The following is a 16,834-nucleotide window of genomic DNA, read 5'->3' on the forward strand; positions in this document are numbered from 1 at the left end:
TGTCCAAATCAGCACCCTGCGTGTTTATTTGCGCCCTACAACACACCTGATTCAAATGATTAGCGAGTTGAACACAAGCCTGATAATGATCCTGTTCACTTGAACCAGACGCACCGGAGGACAAAAACATCAAAACATGTTTAAGTAGGTACTGTAGGTAGCCTTTTATTTTGATTACCTGGAGTACAAGTTATGATGATGCGACTGAGAGCAGCCAGCACTCTCACAGCGTAGTGACGTCACGTTGTTGAAGAGTGGGGGAGTGTGTGTTTTGAAGTTAGTGAATATGCGTGTCTAAGTGCACTTGAGTTGAGAGTCCAATCCAACCAACAGTCTTAAGGCCACCTGATAGGGGGAAGAGAAAGATTGTCATGTTGAGAACTCCATGTCCTCCGAGGGAAAAAGTCCAAACAGCGGATTGTTTTGGAAGCAGGCCGACCTTTCAACTAGCCAAATTACCAATAAATCCCTACACGCGAGCTACGTTTTATCCACCGGTCTCTTATTTCCTGTTTGAGACGGCCTCCTTCCTCCACAGTGCCCTTCAAGTTGCAGGAGGGCCAGGTCCGGATCATCTCTATGTCCCAGTGCCAGTCCTACTTTGACATGAAGACCATAACCGCCAGGATGCTTTGCGCCGGTTACGAGGCCGGCACCGTCGATTCATGCATGGTAAGCTACCGCAGTCTCCCTTCCAAGTCCTCTGTTCTACCATCTATGTCAAGCCTGGAGGATATAGCTAACAGGGTTTTAGCACTAAAGGTATCTGGGTATTAAACTTCAATTTCTAGCTTCGAAGCTGAGCTTCTAGGCTTTATGCTAAGTGCAACTTTTTAGGCTCTTGACTTTTAGTCTCATGTCCAAGTTGCAGTATACGATTCTCGGATCGAAGTTGTCGTTTTCCAAATCTACCGCGGAGGCCCTAGTCTCTGTAACATCTGCCCCCGTTTTGCGGCCTGTGTCACGTTTCTCCGGTGCGCAGGGCGACAGCGGCGGTCCGCTGGTGTGCGAGGAGTCGTCGGGGGGCCGCTGGACGCTGTTTGGCTTGACGTCATGGGGCAGCGTGTGCTTCAGCAAAGTGCTGGGACCCGGCGTCTACAGCAACGTCAGCCACTTCACGCCGTGGATCCGCCGGCAGATCTTCATGCGCACGTACCTGCCCGACTGACACGCCTCGCCTCGCGCTTCCTGTTTTCGCGAGGAGGTGACGCGGCACAGCATCCTTGACACCGTTAGCCTTCTGATGCTAGCTGCTGTAACATTAACATGACGGATGCGAGCACCCCTTTGAATGCGTCTTATATCCGAGTTGAGGTCCGCGTACTAGCTAGGGCGCAGTAGTAGAATGTCTCTTAGCATTCATGAGCATCGTTTATTGGATATTTGTATCCATCTGAAAATCTGTGTACTTTTTCTGCTCGACTAGCGTGTGCTTGCACATGGACATTCAAACCTAGTTGACCTATTTTTATGTTTTATATATTTTTTTTAAGTGTCCAGATATTCAATCCCAGGTACCCATTTCTAGATTTGGCTGCAGGAGTGTTTAAAAATATCTGGTACTCGATGAATGAAGTGCTCAAATGGTAATTAAGTGAAATTGAAGTAATCGATTTAGGTACAAAAGTAATTGAGAAGTACTCAGGCATACAAATGAATCGATTTGTTGGCATCCGGCATTGTCGGGTGCGGAGGTGCCGACACCAACTGAAAGGAGACTGGAAACTAAACACACAACCTGCGAGAAACACCTGGAAAGGAAACAATTGGAACAGGGAGCTGATTGGCCAAAACAAAGGGGTTGGTTAACGCAGACATGTAGACACAATCACATAAGGGCAGACACAACGGGAACAACACTTGAACTACGCGCAAAAACGAAAACCCCATTACTCGAAAACACACACACACATAAAAAAAAACAGAAACAGCCCAGAACAGAAAAGAACAGCGAAAACCCGATAACAACCCACAACAGACAACAACACAATTACTTTAATAAAAATAACCAGAGGTGGGAACTTGGTCAGCACTGACAAACTGTCCGTCAGCCCGTCACTAACGGAAGCCTGTTTTGCTGACGGACCGACCCATGACAGGAATGCCAAAAAAAAAAGGCTAATTAAGATTGTCAAAATAAAATGTTTATCTGCTATATTGCTGCACCTTCATAGTACAAACTGCAATGGGCCTGCAGTCAATGTGACACGCGTCACTTTACAGCACCACCACGCAGTGGACAAACATGTTCACTTGATGAAATTTAGACAAATGTTACTGAAACCTTCTTCTAAAGTTGTCGGGCAGGCAGTTGTAAATGAGAACGGACACACACCAATTGAGTGTCATTTAAAGCATGATCATGTCATCCAATGGACATGATTGTTAATTTCACTCTTGTCCCCTGCATTTCTCAAATGTGGGATAATAAACATGATGGTACCATAGCTGAGGGTTAAACCCCTTAGCTGTCTTTTTTTTTCTCGTGTTACACTTATATCACTGTGTTCTGTTTCAGCAAAAAAATGTGACCAGCAAAAAAATGTGAATTGCCACCGATTGATTACATATGGTACTTAAAATGATCAAATGACTTACTACCATTTACCATTTACTACTTTTCTACAACTACTTTATTACTTAACCAATTACGTACTGATAGTACCTATAGTCAGTGAGAGCTTCAGCACTTAATTCATTATTTATTTAATTATTAATTCACCTGCCATTTTTAGGTACTCCGTTAGCCAAACACTTTTAAAAACAACCAAAAAGTACTTGGCAGAATATCTGGACTCTCACAAAGAAAAGAAAATAGGTCTTTGTAGTAAATGAGTTAACAGCCTCCCATATTAGTTATTCCCGTGTTTCATCAGTTTAGCTCAACTAGCCTAGCGCCAGCCAAAAGAGGGGACTAACATGCTAATGGCGGGAAATTTTGTGACTTGGTATTTGCTCATTCCTTCACGTCCACATTCCTGCTCGCTAGTCGTTAGCCGTCGCTTTTTTTTTCAAGAGTATTTTTCTACACTTTTTTGTACGTGTGCACGTGTGTGTTGGGGTTGGGGAAAATCCTCCTATGATGTCACTTCCTGTTTCTTTGTGTCGTGACCAGCCATGTAAAGGAAGTGGAATGTTTTGTGTTCAACAGTAAAGCTTCACACACTTACACTTTGTGTCCGTTTCTCAATTTTTGTGTAGGTTATATTTTGTGTATTTTTGTGCTTGTCTGTGTCATTGTGTTGGTTTTTGCGTTTATCACTGGTGTCAAACCTTCGGCCAGGGAACATTTGTGTTCCGCCGGCTAGTTTTAAATGGCCCAAAAACCCAAGTTTTTAAAAAGTTCAGGATGTTCAATGCCCCCGCTTTAAAACTCTAACCCTTGATTGAAAACTTTAAATCCAAGTTTAATGGACTACTTTGAAACCTTAATCCGAGTTTGAAAACAAAAAATAAAATACTTTGATATCTTAATTAACCCTTGATGGACACCCGTCATTCAAAAAGCTTGTCTTTGGTTCGAAGCCTGACCCTAAAGTATACATAAACATAAAATCGACATTCGCTATGGATAACGTTGTGCATATTCACATGAAAACACACTTGCGCCCGAGGTTTGCGTTGTTAGCGCGTTGTTAGCACTTTAGCAATGAATGAATCACACAGGAAGCACGTTGCATAACACCAAATTAGATTTACGTAAACTTAAATGCTCGATATACTGTAAACCAAAAAATAAATATTACTGCTCCTGTGGACTTTTAAATGATTCCTGGATCACTGGAAATGTAAAATATAGACATACAATTTTAAACGTCCTTAAAAAGTGTCTCTCTCTCTCTCTCTGCACTCATCAACACACCAGCGCCATCTCAAGGCAAACAAGTGAACTGCATTCATATTGTCAACTGCTACATTTAAATGAATCATTTAAAAGGTTTAACGGTATTTTTTAATTTTTTTTATTATTCTTTACGTGATATAATATGATTATATAATATGAAAGAACAGCATGGAGTCAGTCTTCATGTTCTTAGAGAAGATCACATCATGGACTCGCTCCTACAACCCCCACGATCATAAAGTAATTGTTCGCATTGCTGCTATTTGACTCTTCCAACCCTTAAGGGCAGCAATGGCTTTGTAACTATGGCCAACCCAAATGAATAAATGTGGAGCGGATGAGATTTGCGGCTGGACCGGAAGGAGATGTGAGAAGGTGCAGGTACATGTCGGCTCTCCTCGTGAGAAAAAGCTACTTGTCTCCCTTCTGTTTGTTGTTTATTAAATGTTCTAGGTTACCTGAACCTAACATTTGGGAGGGAAACAACAACCGTTTTTGTGTTCCTAATCTCTCTTCTGAACAGTTTTTACTGACCTCAGATTTTAAAACGACGTAAGTGTATGACGAACTTTAAAAATGATTTGACCTCGCAGTCATTTTGGCCCTCTGCCAAAAACTACATGAGTTTGAAACCACTGATGTAAAGGGTTCAGGAGCATTTTTGGTGGCCTGGAACGGATTAGGCCATATAAATGTAAAAAGTGGCTCTACTCATGAAAGATTCACATTACAAAATTACTTCCGGGACAAAATAATTTTAGAAGTAGAAGTATCATGCTTCTTACAATACTTTACTCCTGTTTTGGTTCCGAATGCAGAGATGGCTTTAAAAAAAAATGTTCAAAGTGGCCCTCGCATCCTTCAAGTTTCCTCAATGTGGCCCTCAAAGGAAAACTTTGGACACCCTTGCTATGTATACAGCATGTGTGTGTTTTCTTTTCTGTTTCAATGAGACTGAGACAAGGAGTGCGATGGATGGCGGGACAACAAGGAAAGAATTCACAAAACACACATGCGCACACAAGTGTGGTCAAAGTGCAAGACTTTATTGTGTGTGTGTGTGTGTGTGTGTGTGTGTGAGTGTGTGTTGAAGTCACGTCTTGGTAGTAAAGGTCAGGACGGTTCAGAGAGCTCGCCGCAGCGGCGACCGCGACGACGGACGGACGGACGGACGAGCCGGATGAAACGGTGCGGTCCGCCGCCCACGCACACCCACCAGTGTGCACACACATAGCCATTGTGTGTCTGCGTGTGTAGATGTGTTCCCGTTGCGCCTCGTCGTTGAGCCGGCTACGGAGCAGATGTCCTCGACCGAGAGGACTCGTCAACCTGGTCGTCACCAAAGGTGCCAAGTAGCCCATCCTTTGGGCTCTCTGCTCATGTGTGTGTCTTGGCTGTGTGTGTGTGTGCATTTTTATAGTCAATTATTTTGACAAAGAATCGGATTAAAAAAGTTGAACTTCCATACCTTGTATTCAAAAACATTTCATTATTCCAAAAGTGTGATGTGAATATTTTGGGGACTATAAAGTTATAAAAATTATAAACCGCAAGCACTACAGTTAAACTGAAAATGCATTTTTATCTATAAGCCACAGCGTAACATCAGATATTTATCATAAAGCATGGAAAATTTCGACATTCCTGTTTAACAACACAGATAGAGATGTTTCGAAATAAGGGCAGCATCAACATATTCACACACTTGGATTGTTAGACTACTGCACCAAGACAACAGTAAAACACCTACTGTATGTGTTTAATAGTAAAGAGTGCCCCCTAGTGACGAGTAATGTAGCGGTTCCTACTCAAAAGCTGTACAATGTTCCCACCTACAGAACTCGGCAAAAAAAAAAAAAACAGTACGCATTCAATTTTCTATGACAATATAACATTATTGATCGATTCCTTACAACGGAACTTCCTGTACCGGGAAGCCATACGGAATCCCACAGCAGCGTAGACTCGAGAAGTTCCCACTCGAGACAAGGATGTCCGTTCCTCCATTTTCGATCAGCGGATCCAAAATGGCGTGTGTGTGTGTGTGTATGTGCGTGTAGCTACCTGTGTATGTGTACATTTGTCTCTGCATGTGTAGTTTGTGTCTGCATGTGAGCATGTATGTGTGTTGGAGCTGCCAATGAATCGAATTTTAATCGTGACATCGGCTGCCACAAATAATGAAGCAGATCCTCGGATATGAACATTTAAGAAGCTTGCTGCCGTACATGTCAAATGAAGCTCTTTGCCATCATACCACCAGGGGCAATGTTTCCCACTTATTTGCTTTTCTCGCCCTAATATATTATTTACCAGTGTGAAATGGCAGTGAGTTTCTCACCTAATTAGTAGTATATGCAGTGCTAGCTGTCAATTGTGACCCAAAATTTGAGTAAATTCAATTTGAAATGACCGAAAACGACATTTTGACTGCTGATTGATGAAAATTTGCTTCAAAGTAAATAACGAGCTTGGTTCTAAGTGGGCCTCACTTTTTTCAACGGTTTGCACTCGGCAAGTAAGCTAGCTGTGTTGCCCTGCGTGCCAAGTTTTTGCCATGTCCTGGGTCAATTTCTTTAAATTAATATTTACAGTACTGTATCTTAGTTTATTTCTATTATTTGTAAGCATCACAGAGTTTGAAAGGAGGAGATTAAATAAACATGTTTGACCAAACTTGATCAATAATCAAGATTTCAATATTGATCAAAACGACCATGATTATTATTTTGGCCATAATCGTGCAGCCTTACATGTGTGTGTATTTCTTAGTGTGTAAATATGTTTTGTGTGTGTGTGTGCGTGTGTAGCCTGTGTGTTGGCATTGGTGTTCGGCGCAGCGTGGTCAGTAACAGGAAGTGAGTGTTTGCCGGGAGGGCGGGTGTTCGGCGTGGTCATTATCTTCATCAGCGCCGTCCTGGGAGGGCGACTACTCGGGATGGTCCAGTTTCCCGGCCTGCCCCCCATCCCGCCCCTCCTTGGTATGACGCAACATTTGTACATCATTTTTTTACAGCGTTTATACGGGTTACAGCTTAGTCTAAAACCGACAAAAATAACCAAGCGCGTGTATGTTTATGTACGCACGCAGGCATGCTGCTGGCCGGCCTGGTCCTGAGGAACGTTCCGTACGTGACGGACGCTGTCTACGTGGACGCTGACTGGTCCTCGGCTTTGAGGAGCGTGGCGCTGGCCGTCATCCTGGCCCGAGCCGGTCTGGGCCTGAACCCCTCGGTACAGCGCCCGCACGCACGCACGCACGCACACGGGCAAGACGGTAACGTTCTTGCGGCAGGCGCTGCGGCGCCTGAAGGCCGTGTGCCTGCGCGTGGCAGTCGGACCGTGCGTGGTGGAGGCCTGCGTGGTAGCCGTGCTGTCCCATTTCCTGTTGGCTCTGCCGTGGGTTTGGGGTTTCCTGCTGGGGTATGTCATGCGTGGAGGCACCAGAGGTGGGCAATTTACAAAATGTTGCCAGTCGTCACTCATCCATTCGCTTTAAATTCGATTAGCCTATCGATGATTCCATTAGATCATAGGTGTCGAACTCCAGTCCATACGTAGGGTGCGCCGTTTCAAAAGAAATACATTAATATTCTACTTGGATTTTGATTGTTCTTAGCGAGTCCTATTGCCCCATCAACTGGTAAGCTTATTCTGAGACCTCCATGAATGCCGAGAAGGTAAAAGGTCGGCTTGTTGAGCGAACTCTACAAGCACTAGTGACAGTGTATCACAAAACTACGCTGCACTTCCATGAATGTCCACTAGGAGCCACACAGGACTTTGAAAAGAAATACTCTTAAATGATGTAATACATTGTAAAAATAACGACTAAACCTGTAACTGTAACCCTTCACGGCATACAGAAAACAAGTTAATTTGAGAAGCATGAGCAGAAATTCGTGTTTTTGATCAAAAAGGAGCACTTACCTTAAATCACATTTTGAGAGCCGTCTTGTCAGATCTAATAAGGGTACAGAGGGAATGCTTTGCTTCATAACTTGATTCAGCTTCATCCAATCATCTCCCGGAAGTGGGCTACCTCGTCAAAATTTAGGGGGGTGGGGTCAGCACGTGCGTCTGCATGAAAGGTCCGTGTAGATACCATTGGCGCAAACATGTTTCCGGCAGAGCTTTGAGGCGGATAACTTCAAAAAAAAGTTGAATTACCCGACTTGGTCGACTTTTCCCCCCTGCCCTCATGCTTAGTCCATGATTTTTTTTTAAGTTTCTCATAATTTGTCAGCTAAATGAGCATCAGTACCGTCAGTACTAACAAAATGCCCACCTCTGGTCGACATGGGAGGTGGCTTGCTTGCGGGCCGACGTGTGACCCGTGGACTGTACATGCTCAGGTTTGTCCTAGCTGCGGTGTCTCCAGCTGTAGTGGTGCCATCCATGTTGCTGCTCCAGAAGGAAGGTTACGGGAGTGAGAAAGTAAGCTACTAATCTCATTGGTATGAAATAATACCCGAACCCTTTGGAATTTCCCACATTTCGGTCTGTCGGGAATCATTTGGCAAAAAACTTTGTGGACTGAAGCTAAAGGTGAATTGTTTGGGAGGTATGAACAACTTCATGTGAAGAGGAAAATAGAACAGCGTAGGGGAGGGAAACAGCATAGTTTGGTCCTGTTTTGCTGCTTCAGGGCCCGGACGACTTGTTATCATTGATGGAAACATGAATTCAAAGGACTGTCCAGATGCTTTGCAGGAAAATCTGAGGTCTCTATCAGAAAGTTGAATCAAAGAAGATCCAGAATATCCAAGTAAAAGTCTGGACTTGAACCCCATTGAGATGCTGCGGCATGAGTTTAGTCAGACGCCCCAAAACGCTGACTGAATCGAATGACTGAACAATTTAGGAGAGAGGAACGGTCCAAGATTGAACATGACAAAAACAACAGAGAAGCAAAACAAAAGCAACACCGACACAAACCATAACAATCTGTCTGTTTTCAGTTTAAGCAGACACTTATTTTTCTCATCTGTAATTTTCTAAAAGTGTGATTAGATCACACTGAATAGATGCGATAATAATAATTTCATGATTTGATGCAGAAATGCATGATGAAGATGATCATGGTTTCAACTCAAGACATTCTGGGGTTCCGCAGGGCATTCCCACGCTGCTGATGGCTGCCGGCAGCTTTGATGACATTTTGGCCATCACGGGTTTCTCCACGTGTCTGGGCGTGGCATTCTCCTCAGGTTGGGCTTCAGGCGCGCTTTGCGCCCAAACGACTTCCGCTCTCCGTGCATGTGTGCATCTGCGCTTAGGTTCCACGTGGTTGAGCGTCCTGAAGGGTCTACTGGAGGTAGCGGGCGGAGTGCTGGGCGGCATCCTTGTGGGTGTCTTCTTGTGTTTCTTCCCGAGTGTGGACCAGGTGCGTACGGAAAGCCCTTTGAGCGTGTCCTCCACATGGGGCTGAGGGTATTTCCTGGCACAGGAGGACGTGGTAGCCACCAGGAGCTTCCTCCTGTTGGCCTTCTCCATCTTCGCCGTCTTCTTCACGCAAGTGGTGGGCGCCTCTGGGGCCGGCGGCCTCTGCACCTTGGTTCTGGCCTTCCTGGCTGCTTTGGGTTGGCGCGCTGACAAGGCAATCGTACTCGAACCGCTACGGCCAATGAAAGCGCGGCCAGAGATGGGCAGTTTGTCGGACGGACGGACCGACCGACGTATTTTCAAAATGTACGGACTAAGGCTGAGAACGAATTATTTTACTCCGTCGTCGTTTACGATCTACTATCTCCAAAAGCAGTTACAAATCAGGAAAAAAAATGCAACGTGTATAGTTTGCAGAAGGATTCAATTTCCTAAAAAAACAGGCGATGCAGCGATAGTCGAAATACAAAATTATTTAGTTCCGGGACGGAGTTCTATGAGTTCTACGAGCAGCAAAAAAAATTTAAAACACCCACCTTTGGCCGCAACCTCCATTCGAGTAGATCCTGTGTACGTTTATTGGACAGCCAATGACGCGGCGACTCCCTGCAGGCGGGGGTGGCGGCCATTTTGGGGAGGTGCTGGGACGTGTTCCAGCCCCTCCTCTTCGGCCTAATTGGAGCGGAGATCGTCATTTCCAAGCTGAGCCTCAACACCGTGGGTGAGAGCACACGGCGGTACGGCACGACCCATCCGCGGTGTGGCGACCGCTCAGCTGCGGTCGGTCCCGCGCAGGTTTGGGTGTGGCGGTGATAGGCGTGGGTCTGCTGGCGCGACTGCTTTGCACCTTTGCTCTTGTGCACGGCGCCGACTTCCTGCTCAAGGAGAAACTCTTCATCGCCATCGCCTGGCTGCCCAAAGCCACGGTGCAGGTACGCCACCCGTCCCTTGGCTCCGGGTCAAAATCCAGCAGAAGCCGATTCCCCGCCCGATGTGTGACAGGCGGCCATTGGCTCCACGGCGTTGGACGCGGCCAGGGACGCGGGCGACGAGACCTTGGTGAAATTTGGCTCGGACGTGCTAACGTTAGCCGTGTTAGCCATCCTGATCACCGCGCCCGCCGGAGCGCTGGGCATCGGCCTGGCCGGGCCGCGCCTCCTGAGCCGGCAGGTCAAAGGTCAGCGCAGAATTTCTCTCTCGCCCATCATTTTCCCATTGTAATGAAGGGAGGCATTTTCTAAATGACGTCTTCAATTTTACGTGCGTTTCTGGTGACATGTTTGAAAAAGGTTTTCACATTTTTCACGATTGAACATTTTCCTACTCTTGCGTGCATTTTACAAACGTACCCAACCCCTCCGCTTCTTTTAACCAATTCAAAGCAGTCCAACGTCAAACTTATCGGGGACTCCAATGGAACTTACAAAATCCTTTTATTTATTCAAAGCTTTTTTTTCTCAAGAAATTCCACGTTTTCCATCACAAAATGAATAAAGCTGTTTATCGTGTTTGTCAGCTGATTCAAACAATTAAAACTTGGGAATTCCGTAGTACACCAAAATATAGTTCCTAACAATGATGGTCAAAAGTACACCGTGAAAATTTTGCTGAGATTTCACAGTAAATTATTTTGCATGATTGTGAAATGCTGGTCATTCTTAACAGTGAATGGCAGCGTCCTCTAAATGTTACCTTAAAATGTCTTAATTCAACACTATTTGCGATAGATTGATCTGTCGGGCACAGAAGCCGAGTTTTGACGCGCGGATATGCGTTTTATATCTGCCCTAGTTACTTATGAATTACCATAACGGGACGAGCGAGAGAACGTGTTAGCACGTTAGCCGTTAGCAGCTAACACCAGCTCGCGTTAGCTGTTTGCAATACAGTAGTTAGAGCACATTGATTCAACGTTACACTGTTGAGGCGTTCATTGACCGCTCACAATGTGGGAAATCTGAAGCACTTTTACCTCAACGCGCAACAAATATATAACTTACGAGTTTGATCCCAAGAAAATATGAAGACTTTTGCAAAAGATTATTTTGTTATGCTCTAGTTTTGACAGTAGTAGTTTTTGACAGTGTTTTAGACGCTAACACAGAAAATAGAAGAATTGGACCCCAAAATTAAGGCTGTGACCTATACACAGGTGCACCTTATATTCGGTTAATTACGGTATTTATCTGATTCAAGATAGTTGATGATTTAGTTTTCAGCCCCTGATAAACATTCCTCATATTGACACCCAATTAAAAGCTACTTTCACATATTGATTTCTTCTTCTGTATGTCGACATTTTGTCTTGTGCAGTGCTTCTCAAAGTGGGGTCCACTTGTTTTCTTTTCTTTCGACTAGTTCCAGAGACAGTGGGTGGAGTTTCAGCTTCAACCGGCCAAGCAGAAGACCCCGTCATTTTTGAGAGCAGGCTGTGATGACCTTTGAGCCAATCCAAACATGAAATTTCAAAGCCAAGTCAAGTAATCTAATCCCCTCCTCAAAAACCCCAATGTATTGTTTACTTTTGGATTTATTTATTTGTTGTAAACAAAAGGCATATCTTGCAGACATACAATACAATACACATTCTACCAGAGTAAAAGCCTTATTTAAAAAAAAAAAGGTCTTGCTTCTTTATCTGGAGACATAACTTCTCGGTTGTGGTAATATTCCTTTGTGTGAAAAGGAAGAACTCGGACGTAGGTTCAGTCAGTTCGCTTCTTTCATCGAAAATTATGCCGTAGCAAGCTCAGATAAGATGAGCTGCTGTTAGCTGCAACAGGCACTGGCTGCTAACAGCCAACCGACATCCGCTACATCCGTTACGGAACAGCTCAATCTTCTTCCAATAGTCTAGAATTAAAAAATTTAAAAAATCACATTGTTAAGTTACCTTTTATGGCAGTGATTCCCAAAGTGGGTTCCGCGGACCCCCGGGAGTCTGTGGCCTATTTGCAGCAGGTGCGTGAAACAATTTGGTTGTTTTGGAACGGTTTTAGTGGATCTTTTACCATTCACCGATTTGTGCCTTGTTTGGCTCAGTCTTTGTTTTTTGGCGCTGACTCTGGCCGCTGTTGCTAGAGCATTGATAGGGCACTATCTATTGGGTTATTCATATAAATACCAAAAAAAAAAACATACCGGGTGTTCCAAAACGGTTGACCCCATTCTGAATTCCATATCTCAGAAACTACTTGATGAATCTTAATACACTTTTTGTTGAAGGTCATAAGTTGTATTGGTTAAAATTACAAAGAAAAGAACAAATATTTGTGGGTTAGATGACAGATTTTCATAAATGTTCAATATGAGCCCCGCCTGTGACGCACAGGTCCAGTCGGTATTCGAGCTTGTGCCAAACTTGCAAACTCCATATATATATATATATATATATATGTGTGTTAATTTTACCTCATTTTATATTAAATTGTGAAAATATTATCGTCTCTTCAACAAAGCAATAGGGAGAGAAGATTTCTCAGTGAAAACTGTTGCTTTTCTCGAGTAGAGTGACGTAGAGTGGTGTAGAGTAGATTCCTCGGCGGAAACATGGGAAGCACTGACTTACATTAGCAATAGCAAGCTTTCAAAGAGGAGTGAAGCTGAGAAGATCAGGCAGGCTGCCACTCGGGCGCCGGTCCGGCGTGTAGGTGCGGCACCAGCCAGGCGCCCACCACCCAGTCCCGCTCTTCCCTGCCGCCGTCGGGCCCCTCCCTCTCCTGGCGCAAGAGCACGCTGAAGCGCTGCCTCCAGCCCTCGTGCTCCCGACGCCCTCCCATGACGTCGCTCCATTGCTGCAGCGCCACCTGGGTCCCCGGCGCGCGCCGCAGGCTCGTCCTGTACGCCGGCCCCCCTTGGAGCGCCTCCCCCTCGTTGCGGTTGACCAAGAGGACCGAACGATAAACCGTCCCGGCGTGCCGTGCGCCGCCCCCCCTCACCAGTGCGGCGCGCAGTGGTTTGTACGCCCCCCTGTACAAGAGCAGCAGTCTCACAAAAGTTATGAGGGAAGCGGCCGCCCCCAACGCACACAAGCAGACGTTCCCGGCCAACAGCCATACGCAAAACACGCCGGCGCCGGGAAGGCGGCGGAGGGGGGTGGCGCCACCTTCGTCTCTGGCCCACCGCCATTCGGGCGGGGCCTCGGAGCCGGTGGGCATTACAGCCGGGGTTGCGGCGGGCATCGTCGCAGTCGCTGTGGTAGGAAGAGATTCGACGGGAAGTGACTCGGTCGGAGGAAGCGACTCGGTTGAAGGAAGTGACTCGGGCGGGGGTTGTGACCCGGTCGCAGGAAGTGACTCGGTCGAAAGTGGCGACTCGCTCGGAGTAATCGGGCCGATTAGGTCCGTCGTGGTGCCAGAAAGGCCGGAAAGGGAAACGCCGGGAGTGGTCGGCGCCGGCCGCCGAGCGAGGGCCCCGTCCCCTCTGCCAATCAGACTCCCTCCCTCGAGATCATCGCCGACCGCGCTGGTGGGGGTGTACGCGGAAGTCCAACACAGCTCGTCCGGGTCCACATCCAGGACGGCTCGACCTTTGGATCGCGGCGGATACTGGCACACCTGCAAGGCCGGAGATGAGCGCAAACTAGAGCAGTGGTTCGCAAATGGGGGGGTAAGGGTACTCCTAGGGGCACTTGAAGGAAATCCAGAGGTGTACTAACATGCAAAAATACTTTGAAAATAATTATTGAAGTCATTTAATGTTTCAGGAAAATATAAGTCCATAAAACAAATTTATGTTCGGTAGGTTGTTCAGTTTCATTATTTTAAAAAGCCAGATTGTCCCCCCCAAACTAGAATGGTTTGACCCAACTTGTTACCTGTCAAGGTAGTTATTTATTTTGGTGAAAAGATCTTTACTATCATCCCAAAGGAGAATAATTTGAAATAGAATACTTTTCTGTGGACCGATATTTATTCATAATGATTTCTTTTTGGGAATAGGTCTCACACTTTATGTTAATTCTTTTTGTGGGCAAATATTTATTAATAATTAAGTCAATGATTTGTTTTTTGTGAACAGATCCCTCCTGTAATCCCAATAGATGACGTATTATGTTTAATATTTTTTTCAGCGTACAAATATTTATATATATATATATATATATATATATATATATATATATATATATATATATATATATATATATATATATATATATATATTTTTTTTTTTTTTTTTTGACCTGAGCTTCCCAAACTTTGGGTCCCCAGTGTTCAAGGAGGAGGTCAATATGTAAAATGTCTCCGATAATTGATTGGAACTCGATCCGACTAACCAAACTCCTGGCGTCTCTCGAGATGATTTTGCCGTCGCGCACGTAAAAGTTGAAGAAGAAGTCTTCCAAGTAGGTGCGCAGGTAAGTCAGACCGCAGCCGCAATCCCAAGGGTTGGCCGAGAGGTAGAGGTAGGGCACGTCCTCCTTCGGGTTGAACCAAGTATCCGGCAGTATGCTGATCTGGGGAGGAAACGCAGGAAGTGAAGGATTCTCGGAATACTCCTTCCCCCTGATGGTTTCTCTTCTCCTACCTGGTTGCTTTCCAGGTAGAGTGTTTCGATGGCAACCAGGGGGCGGAGCAAGAGGGGCGGAAGAAAGCGGATGCGGTTGGACGTCAGGTCTAGGATCTGAGAAGGGATGGATGCTTAAGGGGAAATCGGCAAAATGGGAATTCGAATCCGGTTCTCGGCTGACCTCCAATTTGCTGAGTCCGCCAAAAGCGTCGTCGCTCAGAGACTCGATGGCGTTGTGGTCCAGGTAGAGATTTGTCAGGGCGGGGCAGGCGGAGAAGGCCCCGTCAGCCAGAGACGTCAGGCGGTTGCGTCCTAGTCGGAGGACGCTGAGGTTCGGCAGAAGCGGCGCGGCGCTCGCCGCCGCCTGGGTCACCTGAGATGCGGCGGGGCGAGGTCAGTGCCGGAAGGGCCGGTCGCCCCACTCCCGCTCACCTCATTGGCCGTCAGGTCCAGCTCATGAAGCTTTGTGAAGATTTGAAAGGAGGGCCAGGACAGGCTGGAGAACTGGTTCCTGGGAAACACGAGAACCTCACGAGGGAAGAGACGAAACCGTCAAACAGGAAGCGCGCGCATGTCGGCGATGTGGCACTCAAAGACAACCGCGCGACAATTGGCATGAGAAGACACATTTCTTGATGCCCATCAGACAGTGAAGGACGCTTCGGATTTTAGTTTCATCTGAAAGGGCTGTTCCCAACCTTCATTGATCCAAAGCGCATCACCAAACGCAAATATCACAAATACGTAGGGGCTGTGAAAGATTATGAGGATTACACAAAATTGAGTGGAGGTGGGATCGCATCAGGGATCAGGTCTGAGCCCCTTATAGTTTACTACGGTGATGGACAGACTGATGGAGGAAGTTAGACAGGAGTCTCCATGCACTATGAAGGTTTGCAGACGGCAGTGTGATCTGTAGTCAAAGTAGGCAACAGGTGGAGGAAAAGCTAGAGTGGTGGAGGTTGGCTCTGGAGAAGAGAAGGTTCGGACATGTCAAGAGATGAGATGGTGAAAATATAGGTCGAAGGAAGCTGAATTTTGGAATTGCGAGGCAGGGGGTCCAGAGGAAGACCAAAGAGAAAGTTATGCTATGTTATGGTGAGAGAAGACGATGCAGGAGACAAGCTTCCGTGGAGGGAGTAAAAAGATGTTTGCAAATGTCTTATTTTGAATTAACTCATCGTTGTATTTCAGAAATAAAAAGCTTCCGAAATTGGAACGGCTGAGAGGCTCGAATCAGAATATTTGGAAAATTTAAAGTGAAACAATAGCTCTAAATGATTATTCGTTTTATGGTAATAGAATTGATTGATAGTCAATTTTTCATCGATTAATCGAAACATTTTGGCAGCTCTTAATTTCTATACGGGCGGCTCGGTAGAAGACTGGTTAGCAGGTCCATCTCACAGTTCAGACTTCCGACTTCAATTCCAACTCAATCCGGCCTCCATGTGTAGAGTTTATATGTTCTCCCCGTGCCTGCGTGGGTTCTCATTTCAAGAATCAGGTGGAAACATAACCTCTCAGTTTTATTAATATTACTAATAAACACTAAGGTTAAGCACGTCAGCTGTGTGTGACGTCACCGTGTCCTCAATTCGCATTCTAGCCTGGGCTAGAGTCCGGGACAAGTCTGATTCAAATGCCAAAGAATCCAAGTCCGGGTCGACAAAAACCGTGTCTGGACTTGAGCGCTCGAGCCCCTAGACTTCTGCGCGCGAGATCTGACTTGCATTATTTTTGCAGAATAGGTGGAGCGTTTACCTCGGCGGAGGCTTCCAGATCTGCAGGAAGACCGTCCAGACCGGCCGCTGTACAGTTGAGCCGCACTCGGTGGTCTGGATCTCGGTCGCTAAGGCAACCATCCGCGGCCCGAACCGCGTCCGCGCTGGCGCAGAGGACAGCAAAGAAGAAGAAGCGCTTCATTGTAAGGGTGACGACCGAGCGATGCCCGTGAAGCGTAGAACTACGCTTTTATCTGTTCGCTTTGATTGACGGCTGCGAGCTCGCGCAGGAAATATGTCATTGGCTGATAGCGCCTTGTCCTGCTCTGGAAATTGCAATGCCAATACTCAAGTGCTAAGTGTGAACTGGAAT

General features: G+C 46.0%; 3 protein-coding genes across 13 annotated transcripts in view; 2 read left to right on the forward strand and 1 right to left on the reverse strand.

Annotated features, from left to right (window-relative positions):
• The window catches only part of corin (corin, serine peptidase), a 16,814-nt gene extending 13,643 nt beyond the window's left edge, over positions 1–3,171 (forward strand). For all 8 annotated transcript variants that reach the window (XM_088413636.1, XM_088413654.1, XM_088413662.1 and 5 more), the window contains 2 exons: positions 539–672; positions 983–3,171. In XM_088413636.1, the coding sequence (XP_088269762.1) occupies positions 539–672; positions 983–1,168 (320 nt within the window). In that variant the 3' untranslated portion in view covers positions 1,169–3,171. The remainder of the gene's footprint in view (positions 1–538; positions 673–982) is intronic.
• A 1,930-nt stretch (positions 3,172–5,101) lies between these two features.
• LOC148428717 (sodium/hydrogen exchanger 9B2) lies at positions 5,102–11,664 on the forward strand. 3 transcript variants are annotated; one of them, XM_088424151.1, is made up of 12 exons: positions 5,102–5,189; positions 6,655–6,825; positions 6,936–7,078; positions 7,140–7,267; positions 8,200–8,281; positions 8,961–9,054; positions 9,124–9,230; positions 9,294–9,443; positions 9,842–9,950; positions 10,025–10,161; positions 10,232–10,412; positions 11,588–11,664. In XM_088424151.1, exons 1-12 carry the CDS (start codon positions 5,102–5,104, stop codon positions 11,662–11,664), a joined length of 1,467 nt encoding a protein of 488 aa, XP_088280277.1. The 3 variants fall into 3 exon arrangements, with proteins under 3 accessions (XP_088280277.1, XP_088280267.1, XP_088280256.1); XM_088424141.1 differs by having other exon boundaries at positions 10,232–10,406; XM_088424130.1 differs by having other exon boundaries at positions 8,961–9,230; positions 10,232–10,406.
• Positions 11,665–11,743: 79 nt separating this feature from the next.
• Positions 11,744–16,663, reverse strand: gp1ba (glycoprotein Ib platelet subunit alpha). Of its 2 annotated transcripts, none has more exons than XM_088422356.1 (6): positions 16,502–16,663; positions 15,170–15,248; positions 14,919–15,110; positions 14,756–14,851; positions 14,505–14,684; positions 11,744–13,785 (listed from the first exon to the last, which is right to left on the reverse strand). In XM_088422356.1, exons 1-6 carry the CDS (start codon positions 16,600–16,602, stop codon positions 12,841–12,843), a joined length of 1,593 nt encoding a protein of 530 aa, XP_088278482.1. In that variant the 5' UTR covers positions 16,603–16,663; the 3' UTR covers positions 11,744–12,840. The 2 variants fall into 2 exon arrangements, with proteins under 2 accessions (XP_088278482.1, XP_088278476.1); XM_088422350.1 differs by having other exon boundaries at positions 15,170–15,265.
• Positions 16,664–16,834: the final 171 nt, after the last annotated feature.

The sequence above is a fragment of the Hippichthys cyanospilos genome, chromosome 1 (assembly GCF_059441005.1).
Source record: "Hippichthys cyanospilos isolate Australia breed blue-spotted pipefish chromosome 1, RoL_Hcya_1.0, whole genome shotgun sequence".
Classification (NCBI taxonomy): domain Eukaryota; kingdom Metazoa; phylum Chordata; class Actinopteri; order Syngnathiformes; family Syngnathidae; genus Hippichthys; species Hippichthys cyanospilos.